The sequence below is a fragment of the Peromyscus eremicus genome, chromosome 22, assembly GCF_949786415.1.
Source record: "Peromyscus eremicus chromosome 22, PerEre_H2_v1, whole genome shotgun sequence".
NCBI classification, from domain to species: domain Eukaryota; kingdom Metazoa; phylum Chordata; class Mammalia; order Rodentia; family Cricetidae; genus Peromyscus; species Peromyscus eremicus.
Window position 1 is genome coordinate 38,522,869 of NC_081437.1, and position 17,854 is coordinate 38,540,722.

The 17,854-nt window shown below is 49.9% G+C and overlaps 1 protein-coding gene across 3 annotated transcripts in view; it reads right to left on the bottom strand.

Moving 5' to 3' along the window:
- Positions 1–17,854, bottom strand: part of Rnf144a (ring finger protein 144A) — a 49,320-nt gene that overhangs the window by 3,567 nt on the left and 27,899 nt on the right. For all 3 annotated transcript variants that reach the window (XM_059248493.1, XM_059248494.1, XM_059248495.1), the window contains 3 exons: positions 16,075–16,282; positions 12,353–12,500; positions 6,259–6,348 (listed from right to left, as the gene is read on the bottom strand). In XM_059248493.1, coding sequence (XP_059104476.1) covers positions 6,259–6,348; positions 12,353–12,500; positions 16,075–16,282 — 446 coding nt within the window. The remainder of the gene's footprint in view (positions 1–6,258; positions 6,349–12,352; positions 12,501–16,074; positions 16,283–17,854) is intronic.

Sequence of the window (17,854 nt, forward strand, 5' to 3'; positions counted from 1 at the left end):
GTTTCATAAGCCAACACTGTTATATCAGAGCACAAGCTTTGCGAACATGTCAAGTCCCCCTGATTACAGATGTCCCGGGATGACCCAACTGGACAGAAAAAATAGCACATGGTCAACGGTTTTCCCAGAGACTCCAACTGCATTCCAACTTGGGAAGACTGAGTCCACATCAAAGCCAGGGAAAGGTAAGCCAGTGTCTTAAACGCCACTCACTGACGGAGCAAATGTCAGTGGCCTAAGATGACGGAGTCTCACTGGGTCTCTGGATTAACAGCCAGTCCAATACTCTCATTTTTAAAAGTTTGTATGTCTATGTGTGTGCACAGTTGTGTGGGTATGTGAACACGTGTGGAGGTCACTGGCCAAAGTTGGGTGTCTTCCTCTGTTGCTCTCCAACTTTTTATTTTTCTTTCTGCGTTTCTTACTAAACCCGAGCTCATGGATTTGGCTAGACTGGGTGGCCAGCAAGACCCTGTCTCCACTTCCCCGTAGTCTCGACTGGGACTACAGGTGTGTGCTGCCGCATGCAGCTTTCCATGTTCTTATTTTACAGATGCAAAATCTATGACCCAATATGCTTTTCCCAAGGTCCATATTGCTCCAGCTTCAGATGGTCATCTTAGTGTCCATCAAGCAACTCTGCAGGAACCCCTGTCCTTCACCCTGGGGCTGGGGGTGGGGAGGACCTTGTGCATATCCTCACATACACAAGGGAATGCATAGTCAAAAACTGGCTGGCCCAATGTCCTAAAATGAGTTTTGCCTTCTGGCTGGACTAGACCTGAGTGGAAAAGTCTCTCTTCGCTGCTCACAGGGAAAGGAGGAGCTTGGATAGGGCTCTCCTGGCAGATGGCCATGTCCTGAAACATGAGCTTTGCTCTAGTGAGGGAAAAAAAAAAAAACCAAAGAGTGTCCAGCTCTTTGCATTTCAGCTTGTGTGTGGGATGGCGATGGAGCGAAGCCGATAGATATGACCCTGGGGTGGAGTTTACGCTAAATGTTCAAAAGAAGGTTGGATGTTGGGCACAGCTATCATTATCAACTGAGACACAATTACTAGCTCATAAGGTCTTTCTGTCCATTAGCACCAGAGCCAGCCCAGACACCGCCACCTTCCACTCCTGTTTATCTCTGCAGAAGGCCTTGTCAGCCAGAATAAATGTGTGTGCATAACTATGTGCATGTGTGTGTGTGTGTGTGTGTGTGTGTGTGTGTGCAGTTGTGTTAGAATGGAGCATTTGACAAGGGGGAGGAGTACTGTACAATACTTTATGCTCAGCAAACTCATAAAAAGCTAGCAAGAAGCAGAGCCTCCCCACCCCCCAACAAATCTGCTAGAATAACAAAGAAGAGTAAGGGAGCAGGAACCCACAAAATCAACATATTTCACACCGAGGACAACACCCTCAAACACCGTGGTCACCAGACCTAGACTGGAGGTCGATCATGAATGCCATGGAGGTCTGAGGTGAGCAAGACCCCGAGCTACAGACAGGAGCATTCCCGGAATCCCAGCTCTCATGGAGTTTTTAGCCGTGACCCCATCTATGGCAACGGGACGTCCACCTGACCTGTCTGCAGGGTTGGTGGGCCAATGTCAGGACTTGGGTTGATGTAGAAGTGGACAGTGGGTGCTCAGATGTCCGTCAGGATGACAGGGTGTCTGTTGCATGTGTCTACCTGTGGGTCCTGTCAAAGTCGAAAGCCCCAGCTTAAGATGTGCTACGTGCTGGGTGCTCTGGAGAGACAGTGCAAGAGGCAATACTGGAGCAGATTTGTGAAATGGATGGAAGGGATGTGAGTGGGAGAGCGGGGCAAGAGAGGCCATCGGGCCATTGTGAGGCTTCCAGCCTGCTTTGTAGAGGTAGAGATGATGCTCAATGTGATATGGGTGATCTTTAAGTTAGAGCCCCCCTTGGAACATTTTATTCTGGGGCTTTAAAACTTGTGGGTTCCCAATGTTGGCCTCAGCCTATGTCACAGCACCCTCTCCCTTCCCAGTTCATTTCTGATCCCAAATGCATAATGACGTTGATCCATCATATCATCGAGTCTCTGCCCATACTTTCTCCTCCTTTAAAGTGTTTTTTTTTTTTCAAGTTGCAGCTTTCAGAACACGTGGTCTTATATAGCAATCCCCCACCCACACACCCCTGTTTCATTCTGCTCTATTACAGTCTTCTAGCCTGTATTATCAATGGGTATGTCCTTGCCTCCAGTTCTCAGACTGCGTTGCAATACTGGGAGAACCCCCGAGTTCCAGCCTGTGAACAGGCTCAATTAGAATGTGCAGGGCTGCTGGATTCTGTTCAAAGCATCACACATGGGAAGGCACAGCCAGCAATGGAGCAGCCAGGTAGAGCGCCAGTGGCCGGCAAGACTTGAGAAGCACTGAAACCAGGCAAAGGACGTAGACGCGATCTCTTGGCTGGACCCATTTCCGAAAGGTGGACATAGGAATGTGTGGGCCTCTTGAGAGCACAGATGTCCTCTCCAGCCACTGTGTCCATGTCACATTTCACATCACATCTGTCACTGGGCTCTGCTTCCCCTGACACAACTGCTCCAGGTGCTGTGGATATCGTTCTGAATGCTATGACTGTGTTGCTCTGATTGGTTAATAAATAAAGTGTTGATTGGCCAGTAGCCAGGCAGGAAGTATAGACAGGACAAAGAGAGAGGAGAATTGTGAGAACATGAAGGCTGAGTCAGGAGTCACCAGCCAGACACAGAGGAAGCAAGATGTGAAGGCAGAACTGGGAAAAGGTACCAAACCACATGGCTAAACATAAATAAGAGTTATGGGTTAATTTAAGATGTAAAAGCTAGCTGGCAAGAAGCCTGAGCCATTAGGCCATACAGTTTTAATGAATTTAAGCCTCTGTGTGTTTATTTGGGTCTGAGTGGTTGCAGGCCTGGGCGGGACTGGAGAAAACTCCAGCTACATCCAGGTTCATGTCCTTCACTGGAGCTTGTCTGTCTTTCCACTAGAATCTCAAGGAATGTCACCACTGTTCCCATGCCCTGGTGTTCAGTCCTCCTCTGGGTGGGAACCCACAAGCTCATTATTTCCACCTCTGTCGGTTCAGTAGGATGAGACCTTGAAGAGCCAGAACAAAGATCATGACTACCCTATCTCAAACACGCTACCCATGCAGGAAGCGGCTGAAGGAAGAAGGCTGGGGACACGGCCATGAAGCAACACTAAGGTCCATGCTTCACTTCATCTGACAACCATTCTGCAGTATCTCTTTGCTCTGGGAACAGGACTGGGGCATTGAGGTTACATGGACGAGCAAACCCTTTCATCGAGGACAGGCTGACGTACAACAAGAGGCAAGACAGGTGCAGGGTCCAGAGGGGAAGGCAGATGTGAGAGCAACTGGCACAATGGGGGTGCAGCCTAGTCCTGAGAGATGGGAGGTGGCGTCACATATTTGAGTCAGAGACCTAAGGCTTAAATGGGCTGCATGGAGTGCAGATGGAATCTCAGAGCTGGACATGGGCAGGAAGCAGAGATTCAGGGGTCACGAAGGCCAGGGCTATGCAGATGCAGGAGCGCACAGGAGGTTTTATGCCAAGCCCATAAGCACAGGGAAAGATGTAGACTGGATTCCTAAGTTTCCCTCTAATGCTACTGGGTACTCTGTAAACACCCAATAAAGATGTCATGAGGATATTGATGAAAGATGAAACCCTGTCTCTCCGTGTCATTAACAAGTCTGTGGAGGCAGAGCTAAGACAGGAAGCCTGTCCAAAGAGAAAATGGGGGAGGCGCAACTGGGATCCAGAGCCAGGAGGCTGGCAGGGGAACAGGGCCTCTCCAGGCAAGCCACCAAGCCAGGCAAACCACAAGAATACAGGGGTCTTTGGAGGTCATGAGCACTCTGTGGTGTGTTGGGTTTGGGTAAAACTGAAAGCTGCAGGGACCTGACACAGGACCTAGCATTGCTTGCAAATGCACAAAGCAGAGGGGAGAGACCTTCCATGGACACAGTCTCCATCGTGGACAGCCACATGTCTCCCTTTTGCTTCTGCTACTTCACTGTGGAGACCCACAGAGGTTTACCAGTGAGATCTGAGCTTGCTTTACCCAGCAGGGCTGCATAAGGGGATGACTGGACCACGGGCCTGGTCACCAGGTGTTTGGAAGGGTCTGCACTTGGCTGTGCGGTGTGCTTTGATCTAGCAAGGGGAGGGGGGTCTTTTGCCCTGCCCCTTGGCACTGTTATAAAAAGTCTTTTTGAAGACAAACAAGGAGCCAGTGGATTTTGATCCAGGTCCACCCGAAGCTATCCTGTGTTTCTGTCTGTCTCCTCTCCACTCTCTTTCTATCTAAAAGTTTCTTATTTCTCTCTCTTCCTCATAGAAACCCTTTCAAAGGTGGGAGCTGGCCTCCCACACTTCACACACTCAGGTCACTGTTGTAACCTTCCTCATCCTTGAGCCCTGGTTTGCTCGCTGCTTTTAGTCATTTCAACCCCTGTCTAATTTCTGATGGCCTGTGTTCCCTTCCCCATGGCCTATGTGTCTCTGAAATTCTGTACATCACACATCTTCATGTGGACAACCCTACAACTGTAGGCAACATCTCCTCCCCCCAACACACACACAGACGCGTATAGAAGATGCTGTTTAAAAAGTGCAGAACCCCAAAGCAACTCCCACCCCATTACTGTCAGGGAGTGAGTAGGGGGCATCAGGCCTGGTCAGAGGCTGGGTGAACTGCCTGTGCTTCTGTAACACTTTACAGAAAATCCCCTCAGCCCCGCTACAGACACTCACACTCGTGGACTTCCATCCCCATCAACCTACAGCTAGGAGTGCCAAGGAAATGTAGTTACCGTTAGACCCACCCCCAACTCTAGGCCACCGTCCTGAGAGTGGGTCTGTCTGTAGATAAACCGGCACAGGGACCTCCTGGGAAAGAAGCCCCTTCCACCGCAACAAGGAAGTATTGCACATTCCACCCTCCTAACCCCTTTGTAGTTCCAACTTCAGTTACCTGCTAGATCCCGCAAAGCCTTCGGAGATGCGGCCTTGCTAAATTCCCAGACTAACCCCATCCTCCCTGTCCCACTATCCACATAGATCCGTCCCTCCACAACCCAAGCACCTCACCACCCCCTGTCCTCTCCACCCTGCTCCACGTACACATGGGTCTACTCCTTGATACCCAGAAGTAGTGCCAACTGTAGTGGGTGGCTGTGTGAGCCATGCCTTGAGGCACCGCCCCTAGTGAGGTGGCTGTAGCTGGTACACCTGCCTATGACCTTGAGGTACCGGCCTCTGGGGCATGGCCACGGGGGACCCTTAAGACCTGGGATGCAGGCCAGGTAGTGGTGGCGCACGCCTTTAATCCCAGCACTCGGGAGGCAGAGGCAGGTGGATCTCTGTGAGTTCAAGGCCAGCCTGGTCTACAAAGTGAGTTCCAGGAAAGGCGCAAAACTACACAGAAAAACCCTGTCTCGAAAAACCAAAAAAAAAAAAAAAAAAAAAAAAAAAAAGACCTGGGATGCACGTATGCCTCCTCGTTGCTACCTCATGGTTTTGGATGCTGAGATCTTGGACCAAGCTGTTTAGCATGGGATAGAGTTCAGTTTTCCTGGACCCTACGATAAATCTCCCATGGTTGAGAGTATACCCCGGAATAAACTCCTTTGATCATTAAATAGACTCTGTGGATTAATCCCATTATCTAACACACAAGGAACCATCCCACCCATGCTATCTAAGACCTCCACCCCCCCACACACACACTCCAAAGCTGCTTTACGTCATGGGTGAGCCTGACGGTTCATCACCTCTACCCTTCTCATCTCATAGAAGGCAGGTTCCACAGAAGAACATCTTGCAGATGTGGCTGGCACACAGGTGATAAAAACCACTCAACATATAATTCAACACTGCTGAATCAGCTAACCCAAGAGCCATTTACAGATGCCGCAGACGTCAGAAGTGTTCCATTACTTCCCCATTGCCCTTCTCTGTTAGCAGCTTGCTTGCTTCTCTCAGGACAGCTCGAGACAGCTCTTCATCATGGACCAAGAGTAACAATATGGTCAGCAGGCAGGTCTGGTCTGGTCATGACCAAAGCCTGATGTTAGACACCAAACGTGCACACATCTGAACACTGGGCCAGGGACATCAGCATCACTTGAACATCTTCTAGATCACACACACACACACACACACACACACACACACACACACACACACTTTCCTTGAGATCAAAGTTCGAGGTGCGCAGCCTCTTACCTGTGTCCGATGCCAGATCACCGATGCCCGGGAGTGGCCCAACTTGTTGCGACAAGGTCCCTTGTCATAATGTATCAGAAGGAAGTCATCCTGCGAAGGGCAGAGGAAGGTCTGCAGTGAATGTTGGACTCGGCCCTCGGTATGTTTTATATTCCAGATATACAGTGTGTGGGCCCAGGCAAGAGTGACAGCGGGGGAACGTGCGGAAACCTGGACGCTGTTCCTCTGGGCCACCATCGCTCTCCACAGAGCAGCCAGAGGGAGCTGTTAGCCCCATTCCATAGAGGGAGTCCTGGGGCCAGCTTTCAGTATTGAGCCAGAGAAGCGTCTCCTGGGTATAGGGGCTGTCTCTGGAACTTGTACCAACACGGATGACTACAGAGGAAGATGGAGTTTCCTCTGGGCCTGCCTGTGTCAGATCCCACGAGACCAGACCAGCTTCTCACCAAGCCAGTCCTCCCTCAGTTCAGATTTCCAGAATCATTTGGTAATGTTTCCCTTTACTCAAGAACCAGTCCAGCAACCACCCTCTACCCACACGGTCTCCTCCTGTCTAGAGTGAGCAGGCATCCCTTCCCAGTGCACAGAGAACTGTCTGCTCCATGCCTCCCTCCACGTGGCCTCTCCTCACATTCTTAGGACAGTCACATCCAGACTGCCGGGTTGCTGGGCTGAGGGCTCACTGTGTTGGTCATCTCTGAGGATTCTTACCACTCAAGCAAGGGACCTCAATGTGTATCAGCACCACTGAGTATCAGCCACAGGAACTCTGCACCCCCCCCCCCACATACACACACCCTGCCTGTCCATCATCAACAGGAAACAGGTAAGAAACAGCACCAACAGGCCAATACCCTTTGCTCATGTCACCAAGGCCACCATGGGAAGCTTCCTTTGAAGTAGTGTCCAATATGACCGAAAGGACAAGAGAACCAGAGAAACCTAGGATACCACCCACCAACTTCTGGCCCCTCGGGTCAACTCTGCTAGAGCTATGGGGTAGTAAAGCTATTCTGTCTCTGGTGCTGAAAAGGGAACCACCCTGGAGTTTGCTGACTTAAGGTCAAGCCTCTCAGGGTCCAAATACATGGCAGTGTGGCAGCAAACCTTGGCTTTTATGATGCAGTTCCAAACAATGACCACTGGGGCAGAAGTTCGGCGGCTGTCTCACTTTCCCTGGACAGGTGAGCTCACAGCTTCCTCCAGCTCCAGGTGTGTTTCTGTTGAAACTGCATCTGGCCACATCTGCCTGCTGTGAGCTCTCCCCTTGGACTCTGAATTACCCTTTCCTGTTAATGTACAGTTGCCCAGACAATAGTTTAAGTGCACTTGTCTGGTTTCCCCAATCTGCCCATTACTGCACCTTGCTCTGTGGCTCTCTAAAAGGCTTTGAAGTCCTTTTCAGAAACACACACCAAGCTACATGGCATCACCTACCTTCAAGCCTTTATTATTTTTCATCCTTGAAAGTGGATACTGGTTATCCAAACCTCCTTGTAGCTAGAGTTTTCCTGCCTGGCCCACGGTCAGGGCAAATCTCTCTCACCCGCCAGTCCCACAGACACTCAGACCCAACCAAGTAAACACAGAGACTTATATTGCTTACAAACTGTATGGCTGTGGCAGGCTTCTTGCTAACTGTTCTTACAGCTTAAATTAATCCATTTCTATTAATCTATACCTTGCCACATGGCTCATGGCTTACCGGCATCTTCACATGCTGCTTGTCATGGTGGCGGCTGGCAGTGTCTCTCTGACTCAGCTTCCTGTTCTCTCAATTCTCCTCTCTGTTAGTCCCGCCTATACTTCCTGCCTGGCCACTGGCCAATCAGTGATTTATTTATTGACCAATCAGCAACACATTTGACATACAGACCATCCCACAGCACCTCCTAGAAAGCCAGTGGCAAAGACTGGCTGTCTAGCCTCCCAGGCCATGCTCCACAGATACTGTGACCACACTGGCAGAGGTGGAAACATTCTAAAGAGAGACACGTGGGCCACCCCCAGACCCTCTGTCTATAAAGCTATCGGAAAATAATGATCTCCATGGAGTTGGGATGTCCCCTTCTAAGACAGAAGAAACAGGCTGAATCTTGGTACCAGATTGGGAGGTGGTGTCACTCAGGAAGAGTTCACACCTTCCTGACAACTTGCCAGGCCACCTTGCAGCTGAGACAACGATGGGTGGGAACACACCTTGGCCAAGGCTACTAAGTTTTGTCTCTTGCTCTTTTTTAAACCTAAACCTCATGCTGATTCTTGAAAGATAAGAGTCTGTGGCGGTGGGACGGGGGTGGGGTGTCACTGAACTCCTTTATCCCTTCCTCTTCCCGAGGCAACCACACTGAATAAATCTGCTTCTCATTTGTGTCTTTAATTGGGATACTGGGGCTGGGTAGCCTAGTTGTGAGAGCTACCCCAAGTCCACGCTTTGATCCTAACAGTTCTGGTAATAATACTGACCCACAGGCAAAGGGCATGCCCCCTTCCCAGACGACTCCTGGCATGGGTGCTTTGCTAGGTAACCAGGCCCCGCTGGAGGTCAGAGCCCTCAACCTCGCACACAGAGACCGGGAAGGTCATGACTTCACCCTGGCTTCAGCTCCTCCCACCGGCATTTCCGGCCATGTCAGGCGGCACACACACCTTCATGTCCTTTTACTGTGTCCGGTTCTTTAGTAACTGCTGGCTTCAACACCTCCTGTTCCCTTTGGCAGTGAACAAACTCTTGCTCAACTTTCACATCACAGTAGCCCACACCATCCTAGCCTCTGCTCCCATGTCACTCTGTGTAGTGGACCATCAAAAATTAGCCTCTCCCTGGAATGTGCCCTCATCATATGCCAGAGTATTTCCTGCCTGGCAGAGGGTGTTAGCCACTTTGTTATTGTCACACAACTTAAGGAGGGGTCCCTTTTGGCTCATGGTTTGAAGGTTCTGTATGTAGCAGAACTGTTAGAAGGTCTTACTAATAAAAACAAACCTGGAGCCAGGTATTGGGGTGAATGCTGGAAGATCAGAGAAGCAGAACAAGCCACAGCCACCTCACCTTGCCAATTCCTCAGCTGATCCTGTTTCCTCAGACTGGATGCCTCTGAGTTCTCATCCAAATGGATCTCAGCTGAACTGTGCTGCTCGAAAGCCTAAAAGCTTAACCAGGCTCTAGTTCCTGGTTTTCACGCCTTATATACCTTTCTGCTTCCTGCCATCACTTCCTGGGATTAAAGGCTCTTGTTACCACGCCTGGCTGTTTCCAGTGTGGCCTTGAACTCACAGAGATCCAGGCGGATCTCTGCCTCTGGAATGCTAGGATTAAAGGCGTGTGTGCCACCATTTTCTGGCCTCTATATCTAGTGGCTGTTCTGTTCTCTGACCCCAGATAAGTTTATTAGGGTGCACAATATTTTGGGGAGCACAATACCACCCCATCTGTAAATGACGGTGAAGAAGGCATGGCTTCACACAGGAGCTTGAGGCCGTGGGTCACGCCACAGCCACAGTCACTTAGCTTCCTCCCTCTTGTTCAGTCCAGGACTCCAGCCCACATCTAACCTCAATTACCTCCATCTAGAACCTCCCTCACAGACACGGCCAGAAGTCTGTTTCCATGGCAAGTATAACCCATCAGAGGGGCTGGACCCCAAAGACCATGACCTTGGCTCCCTCAACTGCATCTGGACCCTTCCACCTGCTGTGAGCTCTCCTTGCAACACCTAACCGATGTTTCCTCCACACTGATATCATGTACAGTTACCCATCGTCTGCCATTGGGGAATTGGCCAGAACCAGAACGGGCCTACTGAATACGATGCACGCATACTGAAGGAGGCTTTTCTTGTGCACCCAGGGACTTTCACAAGGTCTGCACTGTTCCTTCACTCTTTGCTTTGCTCAAACGCCTGACAAGAAGCCACATATGGAAGGGAGGGTTTACTGGGCTTGTGGTTTGGAACCACAGTCCATCATGGTGGGGAAGGCGTGATGGCGGGAGCTTGAGTTTGCTTGTTCACATGTGGGCAGATCTCGCCGCACAGAGAGAGGAAGGCTAGCACTTGGTTGGCCTTTTCCCTTTCCCTTCTCATTCCATCTGGGACCACAGCCCAGGGGATGGAGCCACCCATAATCAGGGTGGGACTTCCTTTCTCAGCTAATCCTCTCTGTAATCCTTACACACACACACACACACACACACACACACACACACACACACGTCAAAAAAAAAAAAAAAATCTGTCTCTAATGCCCTAGGCGTTTTCTAATTCAGTCAAGTTGATGCCAGAAAATAAAATGATGGTCACTGGGTCTTAAAGACATGATTCATTGTGATTTTAAGTTTGTGAATGAAGCCCTTAAGCGTACCATGGCTTCCTACTAAAATTAACCATCACTGCCATCCAGAACAGATATAAATAGACTCCCATCAGGATGGGCAGTTTGGTTCACTTGGACTCTTGCCGACTACAATGCCTAACAGGTGATTTTTAAATCGCTATTTTAAGGATAGTCTTTTAAAGTATACATGGTCAAACTCTCCCAAAACCAAAGTCATAATATCATCATTTTGGAAAATTGTCCTCCTGCTCAGCTTCAACTGTCAACTCAACATGACCTAGAGTCATCTGAGGAGGGACTTTTAATTGAGGGTTTGCCCAGATCAGAGTGGCCCATGGGCCTGTCTCTGGGTCATTGTCTTGATTGTTAATTGATGCAGGAGGCTGTAGCCCACTGTGGGCAACAACATTCCCTAGGCAGGTAGCCCTAGCCTGTATCAGCTAGCCTGGCTGGGAGTGAGGCAGCAAGGAGCATTTTCCCACGGATTCTTCAAGTACCTGCCCTGACTTCCCTGTAAAATTTAAAATGCAAACAAGTAAACAAAAGAAACCCTTTTCTAAACTGCTTTTGATCAGAGCATTTTATCATAGCAGCAGAGAGGAAACCAGAGAGGGAGACAGTAAAAAACCATCATAGGAGCAGCAGCACCAGCATAAGGGGCCTGACACAGAGAGCACACGGGAGAAGCCTGCTACACTGGGCTAGAAACGTCAGACAGCAAAGGGAATGTATGTCTCCCTCCGTGTAGATGAGGCACGGACATTTCCTGATGCCCGGCATGCTTTGCTGTGTGCACTTCTGTTTTTCCCACTGTCCCACTAACTGAATGTGCTCTCTACCACCCAAATGCTGGAATTCAAGGAAGTTCCAAGTCCCAGTATGGTGGTGTCAGGAGGTAGGCCTTTGGGGATGATTAAGTTTAGATGAGGTCATGAGGATGGAGTCCCTGACAGGATTAGTGTCTTTGGAGAGACCAGTTGCTCTTCCCAACATGGCCCAGGAGGGAGGCAGCCATCAAGGAACCAGAAAGGAGCCTTCATCAGGTCCCCATCTGCCAGGGGCCGTAGTCCACCTCTCCAGCACCTGGACTGTGAGAAATGGATGGCTGCTGTTTGTGGCCCAGTCTGCGGGATCCTATCATAACATCCAACCTCATCAGGATTGGCCCTAAAGAGCCAGACCCTAAGACACCCTAGAACACTCAGGACCTCTTCTTTTGTTAGGAGCAAAAGGACCTGAGCTATCTGCACAACCGAGACCATTCCAGTTTCTCCCCTTGGCCCTTAAGAGAACACATGTGGCCTATCTCTAGAACTCATCTCCACAGAACAAGTGACATGTACTTGAAAACACTTTGAGTGTAATTGTGTCTCCTTGTGTATACAGGATTGTGTTACACCAGGAAACATTTCCCCAAATTGTACTGTGCTTAAATATGACGAAAATAAACTTCCCGGGGTCAGACTCTAGAAGCTTGAACCAGCACTGGCTAAGTCAAGTTGAACCAGATTTCCTTCTTACCTCTCGTGGATCATGACTGGGCCAGCCCGGGTGTTTTGCAGAGACCCCGACACTTTTCAATATAGAGCTGAACCCCAAACCTGCCCTAAGCTTCCATACCCAGCACTAGTGACCAAGCTTCACCTCCAAGAACCCAGGAAAATCACCCCTGGTGCTACTTTTTGCTCACGAGCACGGCCCCCAGCCTCCACTCCCACATATCTGAACCCAGAGCTCATGGCTGCTGCGCAGTACTCACATCCAGAGACTCCAGGCAGTACCAGCAGAAGGCATGCTTGCAATTCTTACACATCATCTGTGCGCAGCCCTCGTCCCGCTCGATGTACACCCGGCACTTGGGACAGCGCTTGATGGGTGCGTCACCCTCTTCCATCTTGAAAGCAGAGCTGTGGGAGACACGCTATGAGGGTCGTGCAGCAGTGGGGGTCAAGAGAGACCTAGCAGCAGGGCTGTGCTCGGGGCATCTTGGAGCACCACTCTACTGCAGGGACCCCAGACCTCTTGTTACTAAAGCCAGTGGAAAACAAACAGCCCAAAGAGGGCAAATCGGCCTGATTAAGGTAAAACAAAAAAACAAAAGGCAACATCAGCACAGACCTAACTTTAGATTTCTATAGAAACTCTCACGTAAACCTCAAAACTTATCCTGGGGGAACCTGAAGTATGGTGCTGGGGCTTCAGAAATGTGTGCATTTTCCAAAGAGTGGATAATAAATTCTATGCACTTTGGTCTTGTCAGGAAAAAAAAATCAGTCATAAACATACACACATGAAGATACAGTCCTGCTTCAGAAGGTCTACCTGGCCTGCTGGTCACTACTGTATCCCTAAGGACCTAGGAGGGGTGTGCAATGGTTATTACAGCTTCAAGTCTGGTAGCAGATGCTGGCTCCTCCACAGAGCAGCTCTAAAGACACTTCTACAAGCCTCAGTCTTCAGTGTGAGCCTAAGAAAGTATCCTGCAAAGTAGCTGTGGTATTTGGATGAGAAGGGCTGCCACGGGCTCATGCATTTGAATGCTTAGCCACCAGGGAGAATTTGAGGAGGATTAGGACATGTGGCCTTCAGAGTAGGTGCGGCCTTCAAGGCTTCAAAAGCCCACACCATGCCCAGCGTCTCTTCCCCCTCCAACCCCACCCTCCAAACCCCAGCCTGCAGATCAAGATGTAAGGCTCTCAGCTACTGCTCCAGCACTATGCCTGTCTGCTTTCCACTGTGATAATCATGGACTAACCCTCTGAAGCTGGAAGCCAGCCCCTAATTAAATGCTTTTTTTTTTTTGTAAGAGTTGCCTTGGTCATGGTGTCTTTTCACAGCAATAGAACCATTACTAAGACAGTAACTGGTAAAAAAAAAAAAAAAACTAGCTAGAAGTCAACACTGTTAAAATTAACGTTTCAAAAGTAAAACAGGTATTTAGGCGTGGCTGAGGAAGATCACCCACAGCATTCTTTTTTCCCCTTTCTTAAAAAGATGGCTGTTCTCTTAAATACATACATACATATATATATATATATATATATATATATTCTTAAAATATTCTCTTAAATATCTATATCTATATCTATATATATATATCTATAGATCTAGATCTAGATCTAGATCTATAGATATATATATATATATGACAACATCTGGAAGAATGAATGGTAAAGGCCAAGAGAATAGACTACAGATTATGGGGTACATATAGTACTATGTGAGAGCCCACCACACCAGTATGACCTGGGAAGAGATGCCAGTCAGTGTTTTGTCTGAACGCACAGTTGCCGAAGTCAGGCAGGGCCACATTAGCATCTTGGTGGCGGAGCCTTCCAAAAGGCCACGGTATATACATGAGCTAATGATGCCTTGGCACAACCTGTGTGATGATTAGCAGTGAGCATTCCTCACGATCATGTCCACCGGTTTCCTAAGCGCAATGAGGCTCATGTGGCTGAGTGAAGGGGATTCTGTTTTGTCCACCAGTGGGAGGGGATAGGTTAAGAAATTCTGGGAAAGGCTGAGAAGATGGCTCAGTGGGAAGGGTGTTTGCCATGCAAGCACAAGGGAGAGTTTGGATCCCCAGGACCCACATAAAAGCTGGGTTGGTGTGGCATCTATCTATGATCTCGGCACTAGAGACAGATAAGGACAGGGTGTCCCTAAGGGAAGCCGGCTAGCTAGTCTAGCTGACTGATGAGCTCTGGGTTCAACTGAGAGACCCTGCCTCAAAATATATAATGGAGAATAATCCAGGAAGATACTCAGTGTCAACTTCCACCTGAATGCCAGGATGACAAGCATATGTCATCATGTCTGGTGTATGCTGGGGTGGTTACTGAACATGGGGCTTCCTGCATGCTAGCTAGGCAAGCAGTCTACTGTCCAAGCTCATCTCTAGTCCCCGAGGAAGTTCTGTGGTAAGGAAAATGCCTGGGCTGGGAGCCTCCTTACTCCACTAGAAAGGGTCCTCCATTCCTGTTCTCCTGCTGAGAAGCAGGACTCCCTCGCTCCCTCACTAGGGGTTACTCTTGGAGACAAACAACTGGGCCACTTCCCTGAGTAGATGCCTCATCCGCCTCTAGCTCTCCCCTCCCTGGACATCAACCTCTGCTGATCACTTTTAACCAAGCCATGCAGCAGGTATATTTCTTCCTAGAGTCTGGTTGCTTCTATAACCCTACATCTAAATTCAGTGATCTTTGCTTGCATCAAATGCCCGATGCATGCCAGGTCAAAAGTCAAGCATGCAGAGCCCCTGACAGCAGAAGCATTAGCCATGGGGACAGTGACCTACAACACAGTAAGTCCTGGATGGTGGTCAACGCACCCAAACTGCAGCAGGAAAGCAAAGGATGCAGTCACCAACCCTACCCTGGAGACAGAGCTGAACGAAGAGATGGGAGCCCTGTGAAAAGGGCAGGGAGGAGGCTCTGGGAAGGACCATGGTGGGAGAGGGACCTGTCGGCCCAGGGACAGTAAAGTGAGAGAGGACAGTGCTGGGCTGGGAGATCCACAGAGGATCTGTAGCTGGGGCATGGCGGGGGCATCTTCCTGAGGATGGGAAAACAAGGGAGATCAGGAACCAGGTGGGGAAGACCCCTTTGGGTAGGGAGAGGGCAGTCATGATAGTCTCTTTGTCGGCAGCACGGCTGGCCACTTTGCCTAGCTGAACTACACAACCGTCTACGTTTTGTTGGGGAGGGATGCCCCTGATATAACCAGTTTCTTATGGTTCACTCCGCTGAATTCTAAAGTTCATGGAATTAACTGACAGAGTCTACCTGAGCAAACAGCTGGGCTGATCTGACTGGGAGGAGGAAGAGGAGAGAAATTCAGTTGTGTTTTGCCATATGCATCTCAATTTTAGAGAGATGTGGGGCTCTTAGCTTCAGGTACCTGTGGACAGACCTACTAGTGATCTTGCTTGTATGCAGCACTCACTATGGCCAGTGTTCTTATTCCTACACCCCCATTCCAGATCCCCTCCCACAGAGGGCAGATGCGGTAAAACTGCAGCGATCAGAGGACTTAATCGTGGTGTGTAGGCCACAGTGCATCTATCGTTTTCTGCAGGGAGCAGAGAGTGGTTTTTACACATCCTTACATTCCCAGGGACTTGCGATGTACCTGGCAGAAGTTCTCACAAGAAGGAAACCACAAGCCTAAAAGAAACTCGCGAGGTGGACCGGTGGGGGGGGGGGGGGCGGCTGAGGCCAGTGATGTATGGCCACACGCTCTCAGGTGTCACTTACAAGAAGGAAGCCTACCTGCCAGCCACAGCTCCCGCCCACGGCTCTCAGCTCCCCGCCCTCGGCTCTCAGCTCCCCCCCCTCGGCTCTCAGCTCCCCCCCACTCGGCTCTCAGCTCCCCCCCATGGCTCTCAGCTCCCCCCCACTCGGCTCTCAGCCCCCCCCCCCCCCCACGGCTCTCAGCTCCCAGCCCACTCATTCTACCACAGCTCCTATGTAGCGGTACCTGGTCTCCCCGGGAAGGAAGGTGATTGGCATGGTCTCGGGGCAGCCTTGGCCCGGGTGCCAGCGGGCTTTGCATGCAGAGCAGAATTCCATGTCACAGGCTTTGCACTGCACCAGCTGGGGGGTCTGTAGTCCTATGTCCTGGAGTTGGCACACGGCTTGGCAGGTGGATGCTGGGCACCACGTCCGGCAAGGGTCAAAGAGCACCTCTAGCACAAGGAGACAGAAGACAAAAGTCAGATTCAGGACATCATAAGCACTGGACAGGGTGAGCATGGAGAAGGCCCTTTGGGGCACTGACGGTGAAGAGGCCTGACTGAACATTAGTGCAGCCATGACAGGCTGCAGACTAACAATACTGGGATTAGGCCTCACCGTTACAACAACCAGGAAAAGCCACAGACTGTATCCTGTGGGGGACCAATCAGAATTGAGACAAACAAGTACTAGATGCTCCAGAACATTAAGGATAGCTTACATAATCTGTATAAAGGTTGTCAATTTCCTTGCTGTGACGCCAGCACCAATCCCTGTTTGATAAAACTTCTGCTACCTCACTCCTGCCCAATCAGGAGTTCAACCCCCATCTGAATGCAGAATTTCCCTACCCCCCTCATCCTTTATTCCTTAACCCCCCCTCCCCCCACCCCCTGCTTTAACTGAGCTCGAGGCTCTCCCTGACGCAATCGCTGTGTTGGAATGGACAGAGCGCCCAAGTTCAAGCTTGCAATAAAGGTTCCTTGCTTTTGTATAGGAACTCGGACTCCTGGACACCTGGTGGTCTCTGGGGGGCTCCTGACACTGGCATGACAACTGAGGCAGTCACAATGGAGGACATCCAGGTGACCCAGCCAGACACGCTGCAGATAAACTGATCCACACTGCCCCCATGTTCATCCAACTCCATCCAAGCTGGTTCCAGCTTTTCACCCTTGTACCTGGTATGCCAAGGGCTCCCACAGCCGCCATCTCAGCCTCCAGTTCCATTACATTCTGGAGAAGAGAAGTACTCACCCAGCCCAGTCTCTCTGAGTGCCAACATCACCAGACCCTTGTCTGCAACCCTCCCCTGCCCTGCCATGTTCCCACCACAACCAGGACACGTTTCCTGGAGTCAGGTGAGAGCCTTGTCTTGAAACCTCAACACCCACCCAGTGCCAGGCTCACACACAGCCACTCGCAAATTTTTTGTTGAACGGTGAAAAGGAAGGAGGGAAGGCAGATGCTGCCTGAGTCTTACTGCCTTTCTACCTGTTTCACGTGTTGTACAAAACCATGGTTTTTGCTTTGGCATTTCCAGAACTGGGTGCCTTATTTTGTTCATAATTAGTCTTCTAATAGGGTGATTCACATACCCAAGACAGATTCTCTTGCCAAGTCCAAACCTGGGTAAAACTAGTAGCTTGCATTTCCTGCATATTAAGACCAAGCTATTGCAAAGCCTTTCTTAATGGAATTGGTCAGGAAGTTTAGTTTAAAAACAGGATATGGTGGCATTCCTTCCTTCTCATTCTGACCCCAAACCTGCATTTACAACTTGTCCCTAGCTGGCCTCCATAGTGAGCCAGCCCGACATCTCACTTTCCTCCTCTCTAGTGGACTTTGAACTTTCATCAGGTGTGGTAGGAGACACCAACAGGAAGCTAACATTCTAACAGGGACCACGGTGGGCCAGATGGCCCTCAGCTCTGCAGTCAGGCTGATCTTGAGAGGCAATCTGGGGAACACCAAATTGTGATGAGGAAACGTATAAAAGGTGTTTGCTAATGTGCAAGGCAAAG